The sequence below is a fragment of the Pecten maximus genome, chromosome 11, assembly GCF_902652985.1.
Source record: "Pecten maximus chromosome 11, xPecMax1.1, whole genome shotgun sequence".
NCBI lineage: Eukaryota > Metazoa > Mollusca > Bivalvia > Pectinida > Pectinidae > Pecten > Pecten maximus.
In genome coordinates this window covers 5,722,301-5,745,099 of record NC_047025.1, presented here as the reverse complement: position 1 = coordinate 5,745,099, position 22,799 = coordinate 5,722,301, and the positions used below count along the sequence as shown (strand labels likewise).

Below are 22,799 nucleotides of genomic sequence, written 5' to 3'. Positions count from 1 at the left end.
TAGGTTCCCCATGGTCTGTAGTTATGCATATTGCATTTTAGGACTAATCGGAAAACAACATTGTGGAAAGGTAGCCATCTTGGATTTTGACAATTGAAGATTGCTATCGCCATTTCTCAGAAAGTACTGAAGGAATTTTCTGAAATTTCATATGTAGGTTGCCCTTGGTCCCTAGTTATGCATATTGCATCTTGGGACCAGTCGGAAAACAACATGGCCGACAGGCAGCCATCTTGGATTTTGACAATTGAAGTTTGTGATTGCTATTTCTCACAAAGAAGGTTTATGGAAAGAAATAACCTTGACATATATCCAAGGTCACTGGAGTCATTTTTCTGAAAACACCTGAACAACTTCATCTGATCAACTTAAATATAATGGCCTAGAATCAAGGTACAGTCGAATCTGTCCAAACGACCATCTCTATTTAGTGACCCTCTGTTCTAAGCGACCATTTCAATTCCTCCCGAGCGTTTTCGCTATATATTTTAACTCTATTAAGCGATCCTCTGTTGACGCGACCAGCGACCACAATTTTTCGTTCCCGTGACAAAAATAACTCTCCAATAAGCGACCAGAAGTCTCCAAAATGCCTTATATTACCATTTTCGCCTTAATAACACCCAAGTAGTTTTACTTTTCGTGCAAAAGGACGGGAGATGAAGCGAAGTGACCGTCTGGAATTCTGACGATTTTCAGACGTTTTATATACGATATATCAATTTGCATGCGAAATATAACAATGAAGGAATGCATAAACAGTTAACTTACTGTTAAATCGTGATTTGTTATCTTTTTTGAGACATTAAAACAGATATTTGCCAGTGAAAAAGTCGTCGATTTTAAAGTAGGAAATGCAGGAACGTAAATAATAATCGGAGCGGAAATCCGGACCAAGATTTCAGGAATTAAAAAAAATATATATAAATAATTTGAAAGTAATCTGATTAACCAATGAAATATATTTCTCATGTTAAATCGATGTATTTTGCTATGCTGAAAGAATTTCAAAAATACATATAGTGATGAAAAATTAGCACAGTAATAATTATTAAAAAAAAAAATACACAAAAAAAAAAAAAATGTTTTGTTTTATTCAAAGTGGTGGTTCATTTTTCATATATATTATAAATCATTATTGCCAATTTATAAAGCGAATAAAAAGCTTATGAACATTTATTAAATTTAAGATACCATCTCTATTAAGAGACCACTCTCCATTAAGAGACCATTTTTCAACTTCCCTTGAGTGGTCGCTTAATACAGATTCGACTGTATTTGATTCTGTGTTGGTTTCTTACATCTATGATCTGACAAAACTTGTGAAAGGAAATGACCTTGACCTGTATTTAAGGTCACAGGGATCAATTAAGTTTGTTAAAATGTTTAAATGACTTCTTACTAACTGAAAAACTTAGCTGAGGATCAAAATATGTATGGTATCTCATAGGTTCCAGAGAGGATACTCTACAAAAATTTGCGAAAAAGAAAATGCTCTTGACTCATATTCAAGGTCACATGGGTGATACAGGTCCATTTGACATCTTTCTAGAATTTTTGATTAGGAAAAGAATGATAGACAATCTTTGGCCATCTTTTTGACCCTGAAAGATTGTATAGCATGCATGGACCATTCTCAAATTTTTTATTTCAAATTTTATGTACACTGTATCCCTGGGTTGCTGCATATAGTTGTTTATAGTTCGAAACCTACGTGGGGCAGTTGCCAGGTACTGACCGTAGGCCGGTGGTTTTTCTCCGGGTACTCCGGCTTTCCTCCACCTCCAAAACCTGGCACGTCCTTAAATGACCCTGGCTGTTAAAAGGACGTTAAACAAAAAACAAACAAAAAGTTGTTTATATACCAATTTGAGAGTAATTGGAACAAGCTCTCCATGATTTTGACACCAGAAGTGTGTTATCACTATTTCATAGAAGGTTAGATATATTTTATGTAGATGATCTTTGATAGTCCTCCTAATTTTACATGTTAAACTTTGTTTTATTGGGCGGATTGGAAAAAACAAAGTTGCATTTTATCAATTCACCATATCAGTTTGTTTTTCTGTTTGTTGGCCATGGGTTTATCGCCCCGTGAACAGCAAGGGGCATTTTGATGCATGGTTTCCTTGTAGTAGTTGGTGACTACTTCACTGAACAACATACAAGAAGGTGGTTGAAGTGTCTTGCCATGCTAGGACACAACCAGGACAGCACAATCTGGCATATTTTTCCGTTTCACAAAATACAAACTGACACGGGTAGGGAATGTCAAACTATGCACCTGAAATCTTCACCTTAGATTACATGGCCGACACTCTCACCAACTGACCTATCATGGCCCCCTAGCACGAATTCACTTATGAAAGTTACTTATTTGTACAAATTTTGCCATTGCATTACAGCTGTAATTATAAAAAATTAAAATTAAAATTAAATTAAAAAATTATAAAAGTTTTGACATGCTTATTATTAGCAATTAAGCGCATTGACAGGTCCAGCATACATTTTCTATCTGTTAATGTTTCCTTCAAAAGGCTACTCGTCCAGAATGCCTAAAAATTTTCATATTGAATTTGATGGAGCATCTCTCAGGGGTGGAATAAAGAAAAACGTGGGAACTGTTTAAGTTTAAGGTGGTCTGGAGTATTTTGAATTTAAAGGCTATCTGCGCACGCATGCAATCTGGAAAATTTTGTGCCTAAAATAAAACTTTTCAATCTGCTGAAAGTTTAACAAAATTATAAGATAACATCTGATTCCTATATTTACAATTGGGTTACTGATGATGGTAGTAACAGTATAGGGAATTGCAGGGTTGCCACCCTCTAGATGCCAAAGTGCGAGATCTCCCACAAAGGGATCGTTCAAAGTGGGAGATTTAGCACAGCGACATTTTACTGACATAAAATTGTTTTTGTGCAGTGATTTTCATCATAAAGTACCCAATATTGTTTTATTAGTCTAACATGATAAAGAATTAAAATATTTTTAAATACAGTAGATGCCATATTGTAAGTGATATTAAGAAATAGAGGATATCTAACAGTGTTTTCAGTAATACCAAATATATTTCACGAGTGGGGCTAATATTTTGATATTTTTCACGAGTGCGCAGCACGAGTGAAAAATATCAAAATATTAGCTACACGAGTGAAATATATTTGGTATTACTGAATACACTGTAAGATATTCTGTTTATTACATTTTTTATCAACAAACAACCTACCCCGTATGCTAACTAGGCCTACAGCAATAATTTGTAAACAAAAACAGTAGTTCCCCCTGTCCAGGTGCTGACATATGTCGGGCTTTCTGATTGGTCAATAATTTTGGTATTTTGTAATCATTAATTTGATTGGTCAAATCAGCAAAAGTGATATTTTCACTAGTGAAAAATATGATATTTTCACTGATACACAGCTATCCACTAGACCCCTGGGCGAAGGGAACTCAATAAATTGATATAAACTGAAGGTCTAGGAGCAAAGGGGCTTGGCCCAAAAGGGGAAATAGAGGTGAATTTTTAATAGCCTTTTGACTTTCTTAGGATTAAAGGATTATGATAAAAGTTTGGTCTGAAGCATTCTGGGGTGAAGAGAAACAGGGCAGATTTTAAAAATCTTTCTTGTTGATGGAACTAAACTTTGGTGTGGGTCTGGGGGCAGACAGTTGGGGCCCAATAGAGTAAAACAGGTTCTGCAATTTTAAGATGTTTATTCTATGGGAATTTAATCTGATTTGGTCTGTACAGTATATAAAGATTGCAGGAAATTCAATTTTGTAAAGACCGAGTGTATTTTTTCCGTGTTTTGAAAGCCAGGGGTTTGTTTTCGTTTCCTGTCAGTTAATGAATAGAAATTCAAATGCTAACGTATAAAAAGTTAAAAAATATTGAAGCACAACGTCTAGACTATTGTGAGGAACTGTAGTATTAAGTCAGAGTGCAGGTTTAATGTTTAAAACCTTGAGTAATGAGAATTTATGGCAGTTTGTTTAGTGAATGCGGGGGTGTACATATACATTTTGGAGGGAAAACACTATTTAATATCAATATAAATTTCTCGAGTATTCATACTTTCAAAATTTAAGTAGTCGTGACTCACTAGTTACATATATATAGTAAAATAGGAAGGAGTAAGAAAAAAATATCAAAAAATTCTATTAAATTATTTTCCATATGTGAAATTATATCTTCCCCTTTGTTAGATGAAGTCTTCAAGTGACCTATATAGCTATTGTGATTGCCTTTTGTCATGGATTGTTCTTTGTTTATTTTTTTGTAAACAATTTATGTTTCAACTTCTATCGGTGAATCCAGGTAGATTATGATATGTTTTGATCCTCTCAGTCTGTCTTGTATATATATGTACATGTACATGGGGCCGTGGTAGCCAAGTGGTTAAGGTGTACCGACACTTGATCACTAGCCCTCCACTCCGGGCTGCGAGTCTAAAACCTACGTGGGCCAGTTGACAGGTACTGACCATAGGCCCGTTGTTTTTCTCTGGGTACTCCGGCTTTCTTCCACCTCCAAAACCTGGCACATCCTTAAAAGACCCTGGCTGTTAATAGGACGTTAAACAAAAACAAAACAAAGCTTGTCGCATGCCATCCAGAGCTATTCAGTTGAAGTGTCTTGCCCAAGGACACAACCACGACAGCAAAGACCGGCCTGTTTCTCAGTTTCCCAAAATACAAACTGACACGGGTACAAGGTGTTGAACCATTCACCTCAAGTCCTCTATATACTTCGCTCCATCTATAAACAACACCAACATAATATACAGCGAGCCAGAGTGGACTTTAGCGGAACACCCGGCATTTATTACAGTTTTAGCATAATTATATGCAACACTACAAAATATCAATACAACTATTTCCCTTTTCACTCTCTCCATCTGACCCATTAAAACGCTTGCATTACACTCAGACCTCCGCGTAAAAATGAATTAGCAAAAAAATTGGAATGAGCCAAGCAAGACACCCAACCTGAAAACCTTAATAGGTGAAGCAGGAGGTGTACCAACCCTTAAGGCTTAAGACTCAGATGTTGGATTTCTAAAAAAAAAAAATACCTATGGAAAAACTGCTAACGTATTCTGAACTAATTAAAACTAATATAAAATTAATTCGAAAATTTTGATGACCGCTAATGTTGGGAGTCCACGACTAGAATGCCTGATAACTCCCCTATACATGCACTACCGCACGTGCGGACAACACGTCGAGCCCTCATTGGCTAACGCAAAATAACAAACAACTCACGGAAACATCCGAATACCGAAACTATAGGACAATTATTTTCCGCTATACTCCGAAACGCGGAAAACATTAAATCTTCACCTGAGATTACATGGCTGGAACTCTAACCAACTGACCTATCATGACCCCCAGGTCAGTAGAAAAAAATATGATGAGAAACAATGAAAAAAATGTATGGGTGCATGCAAGGACCAAAATTCTTAGTCCACCTGATTCAGATGTTTATGCCATATGGTCCAACACACAATGCAGCATGCCCACTACTTTTTTTGACTGGGGGTACATGTACCCTTTCAAATGTTTTTTGGGGGTACATCTGTGTATCAGGGGGTACACTGACAAATTCAGGGGGTACAAAGTTTGAGTGATTTTGAATTTTATGCAGCTATGACCATGCACCTATTTCATGCCTATTCTGAAATTTGTGAATTAATATTTGAATTAAAACAAAATAAAATGAAAATGTGTTGTTGTTATTTTTTTATTATTTTCAGCAGTATTTTATCCAAGATAACAACGTTTTTCGACACTGCAACAAACAGGCACATACTTAGATTTTTCTTTGCTTCTCGGCCATCAGACTTGAAGCTCTTGCAATAACTTTGTTGTGCTCTCTCTCACTTTCACAGTGTCGCATATTGTATTCAATAAACATTCAAAGGTTGTTGACCCTTTTACAAAGGCGTTCGCTGATAACGTTTTTCTGCTGCCACTGGCCTCTTCGCAATGAATACAAAACATTACGCCATCATCGTTACATTTTAACCAAGTAAATTCTGAAAACCATTTCGATTGGAATTTCTTAGCCCTCTTCGTTTTTCCCCGAGGTGTGATCGTTTGTGTCAGTCGCCTGTGGTGTTGTATCACTGTTAACATGCTTGGGTGGTTTAGATGCCCCACTGACCCAGTTCGACAGGAGTCGCTGAGCCATTATTCATGCAAATGGCGGCCTCCTGCTACATGTGGTTTGATTCGGGAATTTCCGTTACCCAAACGATTTTATGACATCGTAATCGGATTAAATTCCCATAGAATAAACATCTTAAAATTGCAGAACCTCTGTTTTACTCTATAGGGACCCACCTGTCTACCCCCAGGCCCCTAGGGCATAAGAATTGTACCTCCTGCCCCCATTGCATGACCGTAAGAGGCAACTAAATTTGGGATCTTATCTTTTCTCTTCTTTCTTAACAACTTTCTTCTTCCTAATGTCTCCCTTGACAATGCCTCATTTTGGCCTTTAGTTGAGCGTTTGCCCCTATGAGGAAGGCTTTGGGTTCTGTCCCCTAGCCGAGACATACCAGAGTCTTTAAAAATGGTAGTTGCTACTCCTGCTTAGCGCTCAGCATATTAGGAGTGAGACGACTGGTTCGACCGTTGTCAGTATAATGTGACCGGGTGGGGTGTCCTGCTGGGTGTCTTCGGCAGTATGCTTCAGTGAGGTAGCACTATAAAACGGCAAAAGCTCCGCCTATCACAAGGAGACTTAACACAAACATACCGCAGCCTCCCAAAACACACATACGCACTCACCACACGCATGCATGTCGCACGTACAGGAGGCTGTCCTTAAATGACCTTAGCTGTTAATAGGACGTTAAACAAAATAAACCAAGCCAAACCAAACCTCAGGCCCATCAACAAGACAGATTTTAAAATTTTGCCCTGTTTCTCATATCCCCAGAATGCTTCAGACCAAACTTTTATCATAATTCTTGAATCTTGAGAAAGTCTGAACACTATTAAAAATTCACCTCTATTTCCCCTATTGGGCCATGCCCTTCTGCTCCTAGACCCTCAGTTTATATAAAATTATTTAGTTCCCTTCGTCCAGAGGTTTAGTGAGTAGAGTTGCGTATCAACTGGTCCGCTGGTCTGACCAGTAGATTTTCTGGTGGACAAGTAGGCTTGTAGGCTATTCCAACAAGCCAGTTGCTTTTTTGTCCCCCTTCAGGTAAAAATTCAGTCCCTATACTATTACAAGCAGCATCAGTAAACCCAACTGTAAATATAGGAATTGGACGTTATCTTATAATTTTGTTAAATTATCTAAACTTTCAGCAGATTTGAAAAGTTTTATTTTAGGCACATATTCCAGATTGCACTTGTGCACAGAGATATAGCCTATAATAATACTTTTATATAATGATTGCAGGAAATTCAATTTTGTAAAGATCGAGTGTATCTTTTCCGTGTTTTAAAAGCCAGGGGTTTGTCTTGGTTTCCTGTCAGTTAATGAATAGAAATTCAAATGCTAACGTATAAAAAGTTGAAAACTATTGGAGCACAACGTCTAGACTATTGTGAGGAACTGTAGTATTAAGTCAGAGTTCAGGTTTAAATGTTTAAAACCTTGAGTATTGAGAATTTATGGCAGTTTGTTTAGTGAATGCGGGGGTGTACATATATTTTGGAGGGAAAACACTATTATCAATATCTGGAGTATTCATACTTTCAAAATTTAAGTAGTCATGACTCACTAGTTACATAGTTTTCGGACCCACAGACTCGGAGGGACAAGTAGTAAACGATGAAGTACAAATGTATATGCAAATATTTGTACATTTACAAAGAATAACAACCCATTTATTTCGTATTTACTCTTATATTTTAAATAATGTTTTTTTTAAAGATGTTTTTAATGCAAATAACGTAAACAATCATATAGCGCCCGTTTTGAGTACCTACCTGACGATCTACATAGTGTATAAGAGGGGCAAAAACCCAACTCCGCCTATACGAATACTCCGGTTATTTGCATATTTTGTCATGGAAAAAGGGCTATGCAAATAAGCGGGTTGCTCTGTATAGTAAAATAGGAAGGAGTAAGAAAAAAATATTATTAAATTATTTTCCATATATCTGAAATCAAATCTTCCCCTTTGTTAGATGAAGCCTTCAAGTGACTTATATAGCTATTGTGATTGCCTTTTGTCATGGATTGTCTTTTGTTTATTTTTTTGTAAACAATTTATGTTTCAACTTCTATTGGTGAATCCAGGTGGATTATAATATGTCTGTCTTGTATATATATGTATATGTACATGGGGCCGTGGTAGCCAAGTGGTTAAGGTGTTCCCGACACTTTATAACTAGCCCTCCACCTCTGGGTTGCGAGTTCGAAACCTATGTGGGGCAGTTGCTAGGTACTGACCGTAGGCCGGTGGTTTTATCTGGGTACTCAGGCTTTCCTTCACCTCTCAAACCTGGCACGTCCTTAAATGACCCTGGCTGTTAATAGGACGTTAAACAAAACAAACCAAGTATATGTGCATAAAGCCAAAGTCTTTCTGCACTCCAGCAGTTTCATTCCTCGAGGGATTTTGATCAAACTTCACACAATGATAAAGGACTACAACATCTCATACTACTTGAAGTTTCGGGGATTTCAGGTCAAGGTCATTGTAACTATTTTTAGCTGGGGCATGGTAGTAGACATGCATTGCTTTTAATTAGCAATACCCAGTATGCTCAAAGAGAATGCTCTGGTGCTGATATTTGCATTATGATAACAATTGCATACATGATAAACAATTTACATTTTCGACTTCTTCTTCAAAACCGCTACACCAAATTCAATGAAATTTGGCAGAAGGCTTCTATGGCTGAAGGTCAACCAAAATTGTGAATTATATATATGGTCCCCACCCCCAAGGGGCCTGAGGGATGGGGTCAAAAACGGTCAAATTGACTAAAACTTCAAAAATCTTCTTCTCAACTCTCAGATATGGTTGAATCAAATACTTTTCATAGATGGAAGGATCTTATGGTGCTTTACCAAAATTGTGAATTTCATGACCCTGGGGTTTCACGTTTGCCCCTGGGGAGGGGGTAAACTTTACTATAGTTTATATAGGGAAATCACATTTTTGACTATGATTTGTTGGATTTCTATTGGAATTCATTCTAACCTGGTTAACATTATCAGCATGGGATAACAGTTTGATTGTATGAACATGTTGGCCCTGACTAACCCCCAGGGGCTGATGGGCAGGGCCAAAAAGGGTCAAATTGACTGAAATTTAAAAAATCTTCTTCTCAATACCTATATAAGATAGAATCAAATACTTTTAAATGATAGAAGGGTCTTATCATGCTTTACCGAAATTGTGGATTTCATGACCCTGGGATCTCGCGTTCACCCCTGGGGAGGGGGTAGACTTTACAATAGTTTATATAGGGAAATCACATTTTTGACAATCATTTAATTGTTTGATTCATTCTAACTTTCTTAACATTATCAGCATTGGATGACAGCTAATGCTGTGCACATGTTGGCCCTGACAGACCAAAGGGACTGATGGGTGGGGCTAAAAAGGGTCAATTAGATTAACTGAAATATTTCAAATCTCAGGTGACCGTTAAGGCCCATGGGCCTCTTGTTTTGTTTAACGTCCTATTAACAGCCAGGGTCATTTAAGGACATGCCAGGTTTGGAGGTGGAGGAAAGCCGGAGTACCCGGAGAAAAACCACCGGCCTACAGTCAGTACCTGGCAACTGCCCCACGTAGGTTTCGAACTCGGAACCCAGAGGTGGAGGGCTAGTGATAAAGTGTCGGGACACCTTAACCACTCGGCACGACGGCCCCTCTATATACTGTAATTTCCAGAGGGAGCTATATATATATTTGTATGTATGTACAGTGGAATTTCCCTATACTGATCATGCATGGTACATGGATTTTTGGCCAGTTTGGAGAGGGTTCGGTTTGGAGAGGGTTCGGTTTGGAGAAGTGGTCCATTTTGAACTGTCAGGAGCCAGGGAGAATATTGATGGGTTGAGGTATCGAATCTTTGAAGCAGTGTTAATATTATGGATGTTTATCAATACATAGAATGAAGAATTTATAAAAAATCAAACTAATTGAATAAGGTCAGTTACCGATTGCAAACGTATGCCATAATCATATAATTTCACTTATAACCTCGCAATGCTGTCATCGCATTATATACACTTCTCAGTTCTGTGCTTGATGAAGGGTATCTTTTTCACTTCCAAGTTAGAACGGTTTTACAAATGAAAATACGAACAATAATTTCAAACATTAACCAGTTCCTGCCGATTTTATTTAGGATGTTGAGATTGCATTTTAAAATAATCTATCAGCTTCCTTATCGCGTACCAATTTTTTCCGCAGCAAAAATACAGGCATCATTCAAATTAGATGGGAAACTCCATCTTTTTGATGGTTTACAGCCCGTATCACTTCGATGATGCATGCATGGTTTCAACTTGACCATTTTAACACAAATTAATCATAATGCTCGTCTTTGCGAAGGTGTTATGTACCATTTACCTGCTACGTACACGAGTATGTCACAAGACAATTTAAAGCTCAGGACAATGATCACTGTTGTGGTTGGTAGACCAGATACCTGTAATGTTCGCTCAGGTAAGGCCGATTTACAGAAGTAATTTTGCGTAAATTTTAACCGGTTTGGTATTTGGAATTCAGGGGAATAAGAATTGGAAAGATTTTTATTGCTATAATAAAGAAGGAACGATTCCGTACATCGCCATTTCGATCATTATCACGAGGTGATCGGTTTTGAGAGGGATCGATTTTCAGAAGTTGTACTGTATCTGCAGGTGTGGTTATTTACTAATACTACCGAACTCAGACTGCTGTTGTGATCACATGCAGTGGAAATAGCATGTCTGATACAGAATAGATTTCTGATTTATACAGATTTCTCATGTTTTAAAATGTTTTCTCTTTCAGATCCCGTGCAAAAAGGCAGAGCAGGCTTTCCAAGGAAACCGAAGGAAGGGTCAAAACTCTGTCCGATGATGATTTTAAGGCAAAATTCAAGGTTTTAGAGGTGGAGGAAAAACGTAAGACTACCCTTCTAGAACTACTGAGAGTAATTAAAACAAATTTAGCCTTACGCATGGAAAAATAGGCCATCTAGTACAGATTTGGGAAAAAAATCTTACTCGAGCTCGGATATTTTGCAATTTTAATTAATAACTCAGGCCTGCGGCCTTCGTTATTAATTTAATTGCAAAATAACCTCGTCCTCATTGTATATCCTGCAACAATACACGAATCATCATTAATTATTTCTTAAATAACAGGTCGCCATTGGTAAATCTAAGGCACCATGGCTACCAAATTAGTCACTATTTTCAGCCCTGATGGGTTTTGCAGACATAAGGTTAATGTTTGCTTGACATTTTCTCTCCAATTTCAAATTTGAAAAGTTGAAAAAACAACTTCTTTTCAATAACTAAGAGGCCCCGAGGTCATGACATATGGCAAATATCCTACTGGGAAAACAGTGTTATATTGGTTTAACATCACATGTGATGAAATCTGATACTTCCTGAATACCAAAATGCTCTGAGTCATACATGATGCATTATTTAACAGTTTCTGAAAGAAAAGAAAAAAGAAGAAAAAAAAATGGTTTGCTCATCAAAGTCTTAAATGTGTTGTGAAAGTCATTGGAATTAAATGTTCTGACAAAGTCTTAAATCACTTCATAAACTGCAGAAAAAAAAAATCAATACAGGCCCATTAGGCCTGTTGTTATAAGATTTGATATGTATTATTACAATAGTAACTATATTGTATTATGGTACTATTAAAAGTACCATGATGCAATAAGGAACTTTAATCATGATCTGCTTTATGTTATAATTATATGATGGTATAAAATGACTTTGATTTCCATGATTTTTGACTGAGGAAATAGCTTTAAACTATTGTTGAGATTCTGAGAAAAAAAGAATTAGTGATGGATCAAGCAGGTTGATGGTATTAAGTCCTGCTTCCTCCTGGCAGGCCCATGATCAAAATAAACAAATATTAATTGAAATAAAGAAAACTGAAATCGATCATCCATTATGATTTTGAAAAGGCAATTAATAAAACATTTCTGAAAATATTCACAAATTTTTTTATTTGCATATTTTTGTAATGTTAACGAACCAAGAAAAAGTTGATCTTGTATTTTACGGATAAGTTCATCACCTGATTACTAGCGATTAAGGAGATTTAGATATTTTAAATGGTTTGTTTGTGTTCTCCATTAACAAGAAATATCTTTAAAAAAGATAAACGGCATAGTTTTAATGTTGGTGATTATAATGAAAAAACTGCTGATGAAATAAATCAATGAACTAATGCTTTTACAGCACGAATAACAAAATTATATCAGTTTGAATCATTTTTGGTGATAATAAGACTGCATTTGAATCAGGAATATAATTTCATTAATGTGTCATTTGAAAAGATACATCCACTTATTGTTTCGTTTTTAACTGCATATCTGCATTTTGCATTTACTGCTACATTGACCAATCACATACTTCATCTTGACCAGTAACGCCACCTGTAGCGTCATATCTGGGGCCAAAAGATTATTATACAGCTATGCCGAAAAATATCATTAACAAAGGCTAAGGCATGTAATAAATGTATTGAGATGTACATAGATTTTCTACAAAAAGCCAATTCTGTGCTAAATTTAGCAAACAGTTTATAATCGATAAATGATCGATTTCGAGTTTCTGATTATCAATTCTGAAAGTGAAACCGATTCCCATCACTTCTGCTCATGATCAATACATTGTGTATATGAAGACTTTTGAATTCAGATGTAAACTAGCTATTTTGTCTCGACAGCGGGTGCTTCTCTTAAGGTCATGTCAATGGACGTCCACTTTCTCCAAAATCGCAAGGAGCACCACACCAAGGAATATGATCAGCTAGACTTGATCCTTAGGCGTGGTCAAGCATTCAAAATGACCATTGCATTCGACCGTGAGATTGACCAGACTTATGATCAAGTGGTTCTTCAGGTTGCTTACGGTATGTAGGAAATGGCACTGTACATGTATTCTTAGTTGACACAGATTTTAGTGCATCATCAAGTTTAAAGAGGCTTATATTACCCGCAGACGGACCGGTAAACGGCACATCTCCGATCACTAAATAAACTTCAGTACACATTTCTATGTGACAAAATTAGAGGCTTTCCGACTTTATTTCTTGAAAACAATTACAGAATATGTATTTAAAAGACGTTTTAAAACTCAACCTGAGAGGAAAATGTATGGAATATAACGGCAAATCTTCTTTGTAAATCGCCGCTGCCTTTGAAGTTATCACTGTGCGGCACTGTGCACGTGCTTGTTTCTTTGATGTGTCAATCAAATTAGACTCCACTTTATAGCGGGGACTTATTGCGGGTTGCGATTAAATAAATAATATTTAAAAAATGAGGTTTTATATCACTTTTCAGCGTTTTATAAGGAAAATAAAATGAAAAACTCAACAATTCCAACAATCTGTCATGTGTAAAAAATCTTTTTCTATTAGCCAATTTTTCTGATCTCTCTGCGGGCAAGCCTCTTTAAACAGATTAGCATAGTGATGAATGAATTAGCATAGCGGCATTATTTGTTATAGAAATAGCGTACAGGTACATAAAAAATAATTAGCGCGATGATAATTTAGCACAATGCTTCCAGGGTTAGAAGCACTGAAATATGATTACCGCTAAATTCATAGTTACCAATGGCTTTGTCAAGTTTTAAACATATTAGCTCAGTGATAAATTAATTAGCGTACTGACATTATTTGTTATAGAAATAGGATACATGTTCATAAAAAGCTGTAAGGGTAATCATAATTTAGCATAATGCTTCCAGGATTAAAAGATTTCAACAGATTAGCACAGTAATGAATAAATTAGTATAACGACATTATTTGTTATAGAAATAGCATACAGGTGCAGAAAAAGTATGTAGCGGGACTGGACTTGGTCGATCATCGGTGACCAGGTATATAGCTCAATTGGTAGAGCATCCGGCTAGTGTTCGGAGGTCCCGGGTTCGAACCCCGGTCTGGCCGCTACATTTTCTCCTCTCCTGTTACAAGTAATTAGCACGATCATATTAATAAATTACTTAGCACAATGCTCCCAGGACGAAAAGCACTGAAATACTATAACTGCTAAATTCACAGTTACTAATGGTATTTAACCCAGACATACGATGGGTGCCAATGGCATTCATTGAGCTATAACTTGAAGGTTATTGTTCAAGGTTAAATTCCAAATCTGGTCTAATAACACCTTACTGTTTGTAAAAAATACACATGCAGGACAGAATGTTTAGGAACTAGATTTCTCCTTATATTGATATGATAATTGACAGGGGAGATTTCTTGGGAATTTTCTGGATATTGGAAACATAGCTTAGTTATACAGTCATGTATTTGGGATTCTAATGTAAAACACTTGACTTGAGTCATTTTTTGTCTTTTTTTTTTTTACATTTGAGATCATGTTTAAATATCTAACCTGATGTGGTGAAATGAAGAAACATTTATAAATTATAGATTCTGAATTCGAAGTAAATGATTTTTCTCAGCCTCAAAATTTGAATTAAACATGTTTCTGTGGGAAAACATTTATAGACATGAGGAAATATTTATAGACATGAAGAAATATTTATAGACACGAGGAAATATTTATAGACATGAAGAAATATTTATAGACATGAGGAAATATTTATAGACATGAGGAAATATTTATAGACATGAGGAAATATTTATAGACATGAAGAAATATTTATAAACATGAGGAAATATTTATAGACATGAGGAAATATTTATAGACATGAAGAAATATTTATAGACACGAGGAAATATTTATAGACACGAGGAAATATTTATAGACACGAGGAAATATTTATAGACATGAGGCAATATTTATAGACACGAGGAAATATTTATAGACACGAGGAAATATTTATAGACACGAGGAAATATTTATAAACACGAGGAAATATTTATAGACACGAGGAAATATTTATAAACATGAGGAAATATTTATAGACATGAGGAAATATTTATAGACATGAGGAAATATTGATCAACAAGAGAAAAAAAATCAAAGAAATCAAAAAATATTCAAACATGAAATATTTAGACATGAAATATTTAAAGACATGAAGAAAATATCTAGACATGGAAATATATTTATAGACATGGGGGAGTATTTATAAACATTACAAAGTATTTATAAGCACAAGAAAATATTTATAGACGCAGGGAAAGTCATGAGGAAATATTCATAAGTATAAACAATTCAATTAATTTTGTTACTTTTTTTTTCAGGTGACCAACCGAAGGAGAGCAAAGGAACCCTAGTCCGAATCCCAGTTGTTTTGGCAAAGAACAAGAACTCCTCCGATATGTCCGACTGTTGGAATGTCTCCACTGTTGACCTCAGTGAAAAATCTGTGACCCTGGCCTTGACCTCTCCTCCGGATGCTTGTATTGGAAAGTACAGCCTTTTTGTGGAGAGTGACTTGAAGGATCAAGATGTGGTGAAACGATATAAATATGAGGATGGAATCATCATCATCTTCAACCCATGGTGCAAAGGTGGGTGTTTTCGTTTTGACTCAGCTATAAAAATTATATTTCAAGCATACCGAAAATGTTTCTCTCGAAACCTGAAAAGTAGAAGTATCAGGGCCCCTTTGGGATACACTACCACTGTACTGTTACTGAGTATCTATAGTGGGGGATACACTACCACTGTACTGTTACTGAGTATCTATAGGGGGGGGGGGGGGGGAAACACTACCACTGTACTGTTACTGAGTATCTATAGTCGGGGATACACTACCACTGTACTGTTACTGAGTATCTATAGAGGGGGGATACACTACCACTGTACTGTTACTGAGTATCTATAGTCGGGGATACACTACCACTGTACTGTTACTGAGTATCTATAGTGGGGGGATACACTACCACTGTACTGTTACTGAGTATCTATAGTGGGGGATACACTACCACTGTACTGTTACTGAGTATCTATAGTGGGGGGATACACTACCACTGTACTGTTACTGAGTATCTATAGTGGGGGGATACACTACCACTGTACTGTTACTGAGTATCTATAGTGGGGGGATACACTACCACTGTACTGTTACTGAGTATCTATAGTGGGGGATACACTACCACTGTACTGTTACTGAGTATCTATAGTGGGGGGATACACTACCACTGTACTGTTACTGAGTATCTATAGTGGGGGGGATACACTACCACTACTGTTACTGAGTATCTATATTGGGGGATACACTACCACTGTACTGTTACTGAGTATCTATAGTGGGGGGATACACTACCACTGTACTGTTACTGAGTATCTATAGTGGGGGATACACTACCACTGTACTGTTACTGAGTATCTATAGTGGGTGGGGGAGGGATACACTACCACTGTACTGTTACTGAGTATCTATAGCGGGGGGATACACTACCACTGTACTGTTACTGAGTATCTATAGTGGGGGATACACTACCACTGTACTGTTACTGAGTATCTATAGTGGGGGATACACTACCACTGTACTGTTACTGAGTATCTATAGTGGGGGGGATACACTACCACTACTGTTACTGAGTATCTATAGTGGGGGATACACTACCACTGTACTGTTACTGAGTATCTATAGTGGGGGGATACACTACCACTGTACTGTTACTGAGTATCTATAGTGGGGGATACACTACCACTGTACTGTTACTGAGTATCTATAGTGGGGGATACACTACCACTGTACTGTTACTGAGTATCTATAGTGGGTGGGGGAGGGATACACTACCACTGTACTGTTACTGAGTATCTATAGCGGGGGGATACACTACCACTGTACTGTTACTGAGTATCTATAGTGGGGGATACACTACCACTGTACTGTTACTGAGTATCTATAGTGGGGGGGGATACACTACCACTGTACTGTTACTGAGTATCTATAGTGGGGGGATACACTACCACTGTACTGTTACTGAGTATCTATAGTGGGGGGATACACTACCACTGTACTGTTACTGAGTATCTATAGTGGGGGGGATACACTACCACTGTACTGTTACTGAGTATCTATAGTGGGGGATACACTACCACTGTACTGTTACTGAGTATCTATAGTGGGGGGGATACACTACCACTGTACTGTTACTGAGTATCTATAGTGGGGGATACACTACCACTGTACTGTTACTGAGTATCTATAGTGGGGGATACACTACCACTGTACTGTTACTGAGTATCTATAGTGGGGGGGATACACTACCACTGTACTGTTACTGAGTATCTATAGTGGGGGATACACTACCACTGTACTGTTACTGAGTATCTATAGTGGGGGGATACACTACCACTGTACTGTTACTGAGTATCTATAGTGGGGGGGATACACTACCACTACTGTTACTGAGTATCTATAGTGGGGGATACACTACCACTGTACTCTTACTGAGTATCTATAGTGGGGGGATACACTACCACTGTACTGTTACTGAGTATCTATAGTGGGGGATACACTACCACTGTACTGTTACTGAGTATCTATAGTGGGGGATACACTACCACTGTACTGTTACTGAGTATCTATAGTGGGTGGGGGAGGGATACACTACCACTGTACTGTTACTGAGTATCTATAGCGGGGGGATACACTACCACTGTACTGTTACTGAGTATCTATAGTGGGGGATACACTACCACTGTACTGTTACTGAGTATCTATAGTGGGGGGATACACTACCACTACTGTTACTGAGTATCTATAGTGGGGGATACACTACCACTGTACTGTTACTGAGTATCTATAGTGGGGGGATACACTACCACTGTACTGTTACTGAGTATCTATAGTGGGGGATACACTACCACTGTACTGTTACTGAGTATCTATAGTGGGGGATACACTACCACTGTACTGTTACTGAGTATCTATAGTGGGTGGGGGAGGGATACACTACCACTGTACTGTTACTGAGTATCTATAGCGGGGGGATACACTACCACTGTACTGTTACTGAGTATCTATAGTGGGGGATACACTACCACTGTACTGTTACTGAGTATCTATAGTGGGGGATACACTACCACTGTACTGTTACTGAGTATCTATAGTGGGGGATACACTACCACTGTACTGTTACTGAGTATTTATAGTCGGGGGATACACTACCACTGTACTGTTACTGAGTATCTATAGTGGGGGATACACTACCACTGTACTGTTACTGAGTATCTATAGTGGGGGGGATACACTACCACTGTACTGTTACTGAGTATCTATAGTGGGGGGATACACTACCACTGTACTGTTACTGAGTATCTATAGTGGGGGATACACTACCACTGTACTGTTACTGAGTATCTATAGTGGGGGGATACACTACCACTGTACTGTTACTGAGTATCTATAGTGGGGGATACACTACCACTGTACTGTTACTGAGTATCTATAGTGGGGGATACACTACCACTGTACTGTTACTGAGTATCTATAGTGGGTGGGGGAGGGATACACTACCACTGTACTGTTACTGAGTATCTATAGCGGGGGGGATACACTACCACTGTACTGTTACTGAGTATCTATAGTGGGGGGATACACTACCACTGTACTGTTACTGAGTATCTATAGCGGGGGATACACTACCACTGTACTGTTACTGAGTATCTATAGTGGGGGGATACACTACCACTGTACTGTTACTGAGTATCTATAGTGGGGGGGATACACTACCACTGTACTGTTACTGAGTATCTATAGTCGGGGGATACACTACCACTGTACTGTTACTGAGTATCTATAGTGGGGGATACACTACCACTGTACTGTTACTGAGTATCTATAGTGGGGGATACACTACCACTGTACTGTTACTGAGTATCTATAGTGGGGGGATACACTACCACTGTACTGTTACTGAGTATCTATAGTGGGGGGGGGGGGGGGGGGGGGGGGGGGGATACACTACCACTGTACTGTTACTGAGTATCTATTGTGGGGGATACACTACCACTGTACTGTTACTGAGTATCTATAGTGGGGGGGATACACTACCACTGTACTGTTACTGAGTATCTATACTCGGGGGATACACTACCACTGTTCTGTTACTGAGTATCTATAGTGGGGGGATACACTACCACTGTACTGTTACTGAATATCTATAGTGGGTGGGGGGAGGGATACACTACCACTGTACTGTTACTGAGTATCTATAGTGGGGGATACACTACCACTGTACTGTTACTGAGTATCTATAGTGGGGGGATACACTACCACTGTACTGTTACTGAGTATCTATAGTGGGGGGATACACTACCACTGTACTGTTACTGAGTATCTATAGTGGGGGATACAGATGACCATGATAAAGAATGTAAGACTGATATTTTTTGTTCCAGATGACACTGTTTACATGGAGGATCCAAAATGGAGAAAGGAATATGTCCTCAATGAAACTGGAAATGTTTGGGTCGGAAGTTACTACAATAATCGTGGGCGACCCTGGAATTTTGGACAGGTAACCCCATATCAAATAACTACATAATTAAAGGAAATTTTATATTATCTTGTATATGCCATCTTCATTGTACAAGGTTTTTCAAATGACCTTGACCTTCCATGAAGCATTTTTTGCCAAAGTCAAAGGTATGCAGAATAATTTCATCAGTCTGATCATGTTGACAGCCTAACCAGTCCTTAATAACCTTCAGTTCTTGTTAAAGTTCAAGTAATGGCCAGCAAATGTCCTTACCACATACTGCTATGATAGAAATTGTATAATTGTGTTATATACCTCCTATCATATTTACATTACCATGTTCCAGAACAGATATTTAATATATTGTAATTATGCCTAGTACATGTGTATATTCTTTGAAATCATTATTGATGCATATAACAACATTTGACAAAGTTTAAGATCATTACAAGGTATATTAGTTCCATAATCAGGATCTTTCGACAGCCCATATATGCCTGGACAATATACACATAAGCAATCAATGTTTGTCCAAGGTTTCGAAAAAAAAAACGTGGTCGAAAAACTGCATAATTTTGCCCAGTGTCGGACCGATTTTATGGTTAGATTTTGCTTTGCTTTTTGTTAGCTCACCTGGCCCGAAGGGCCGGTGAGCTTATGCCATGGTCCGACGTCCGGCGTCCGGCGTCCGTCAACTTTTTCTTTAAATTGCTACTAGTCCTAAAGCATTGAATGGATTTTCACAAAATTTGGTCAGGAATATCCTTGGGGGAAGGGAAACAGAGTTTGTATAAATTTTTACTCTGAACCCCCAGGGGCCTGAGGGGCGGGGCCAAATAGGGGAAATAGGGTTACTCCTTTAAATCGCTACTAGTCATAAAGTTATGAATGAATTTGAACCAAATTTGGTCAGTAACATCCTTGGCAGAAAGGGAACTGAGTTTGTATAAATTTTTACTCTGAACCCCCATGGGCCTGAGGGGCGGGGCCAAATAGGGGAAATAGGGTTACTCCTTTAAATCGCTACTAGTCATAAAGTTATGAATGAATTTGAACCAAATTCGGTCAGGAACATCCTTGGCAGAAAGGGAACTGAGTTTGTATAAATTTTTACTCTGAACCCCCATGGGCCTGAGGGGCGGGGCCAAATAGGGGAAATAGGGTTACTCCTTTAAATCGCTACTAGTCATAAAGTTATGAATGAATTTGAACCAAATTCGGTCAGGAACATCCTTGGCAGAAAGGGAACAGAGTTTGTATAAATTTTTACTCTGAACCCCCAGGGGCCTGAGGGGCGGGGCCAAATAGGGGAAATAGGGTTACTCCTTTAAATCGCTACTAGTCATAAAGTTATGAATGAATTTGAACCAAATTTGGTCAGGAACATCCTTGGCAGAAGATGAACAGAGTTTGTATAAATTTTTACTCTGAACCCCCAGGGACCTGAGGGGCGGGGCCAAATAGGGGAAATAGGGTTACTCCTTTAAATCGCTACTAGTCATAAAGTTATGAATGAATTTGAACCAAATTTGGTCAGGAACATCCTTGGCAGAAAGGGAACAGAGTTTGTATAAATTTTTACTCTGAACCCCCAGGGCCTGAGGGGCGGGGCCAAATAGGGGAAATAGGGTTACTCTTTTAAATCGCTACTAGTCATGAAGTTATGAATGAATTTGAACCAAATTTGGTCAGGAACATCCTTGGCAGAAGGTGAACAGAGTTTGTATAAATTTTTACTCTGAACCCCCAGGGCCTGAGGGGCGGGGCCAAATAGGGGAAATAGGGTTACTCCTTTAAATCGCTACTTGTCATAAAGTTATGAATGAATTTGAACCAAATTTGGTCAGTAACATCCTTGGCAGAAGGGGAATAGAGTTTGTATAAATTTTTACTCTGAACCCCCAGGGGCCTGAGGGGCGGGGCCAAATAGGGGAAATAGAGTTACTCCTTTAAATCGCTACTAGTCATGAAGTTATGAATGAATTTGAACCAAATTTGGTCAGGAACATCCTTGGCAGAAGGTGAACAGAGTTTGTATAAATTTTTACTCTGAACCCCCAGGGCCTGAGGGGCGGGGCCAAATAGGGGAAATAGGGTTACTCCTTTAAATCGTTACTAGTCATAAAGTTACAAATGAATTTGAACCAAATTTGGTCAGGAACATCCTTGGGGGAAGAGGAACAAAGTTTGTGTAAATCTTTATTCTCAACCCCCAGGGGCCTGAGGGGCGGGGCCAAATAGGGGAAATAGGGTTACTCCTTTAAATCACGACTAGTCCTAAAGTATTGAATAGGTTTTCACCAAATTTGGTCAGGAACATCCTTGAGGGGAAGAGGAACAAAGTTTGTGTAAATCTTTATTCTCAACCCCCAGGGGCTTGAGGGGCGGGGCCAAATAGGGGAAATAGAGTTACTCCTTTAAATCGCTACTAGTCATGAAGTTATGAATGAATTTGAACCAAATTTGGTCAGGAACATCCTTGGCAGAAGGTGAACAGTGTTTGTATAAATTTTTACTCTGAACCCCCAGGGCCTGAGGGGCGGGGCCAAATAGGGGAAATAGGGTTACTCCTTTAAATCGTTACTAGTCATAAAGTTACGAATGAATTTGAACCAAATTTGGTCAGGAACATCCTTGGGGGAAGAGGAACAAAGTTTGTGTAAATCTTTATTCTCAACCCCCAGGGGCCTGAGGGGCGGGGCCAAATAGGGGAAATAGGGTTACTCCTTTAAATCGCGACTAGTCCTAAAGTATTGAATGGGTTTTCACCAAATTTGGTCAGGAACATCCTTGAGGGGAGGGGGAACAGAGTTTATATGAATTTTTACTCTGTACCCCTAAGGGCCTAAGGGGCAGGGCCAAGTAGGGGAAATAGAGATTAGTCTTTTAATTGCTACTAGTCATAAAGTTTTAAATGGATTTTAACCAAATATGGTCAAGAATATTCATTGGAGAAGGGGAACCGAGTTGGTATGATTTTTTACTCTGAATCCCCAGGGGACTGGGGAGTGGGGTCTGATAGGGAAAATAGGGGTTAATCCTTTAAATCGCTATTAATTATTAAGTTACGAATGGATTTGAACCAAATTTGGTCTGGAATATCCTTAGGGGAAGGGGGAAAGAGAGTTTATATAAATATTGACTCTGACCCCCAAGGGGCCTGAAGGGAGGGGCCAAATAGGGGAAATAGAGATTTGAGTTTTAAAT

At 38.2% G+C, this 22,799-nt stretch overlaps 1 protein-coding gene across 1 annotated transcript in view; it reads left to right on the top strand.

The window, feature by feature from the left end:
- The window catches only part of LOC117337437 (protein-glutamine gamma-glutamyltransferase K-like), a 48,451-nt gene that overhangs the window by 2,122 nt on the left and 23,530 nt on the right, over positions 1-22,799 (top strand). The window contains exons 2-5 of the mRNA XM_033898421.1: positions 10,989-11,101; positions 12,897-13,082; positions 15,396-15,665; positions 19,513-19,631. Coding sequence (XP_033754312.1) covers positions 10,989-11,101; positions 12,897-13,082; positions 15,396-15,665; positions 19,513-19,631 — 688 coding nt within the window. The remainder of the gene's footprint in view (positions 1-10,988; positions 11,102-12,896; positions 13,083-15,395; positions 15,666-19,512; positions 19,632-22,799) is intronic.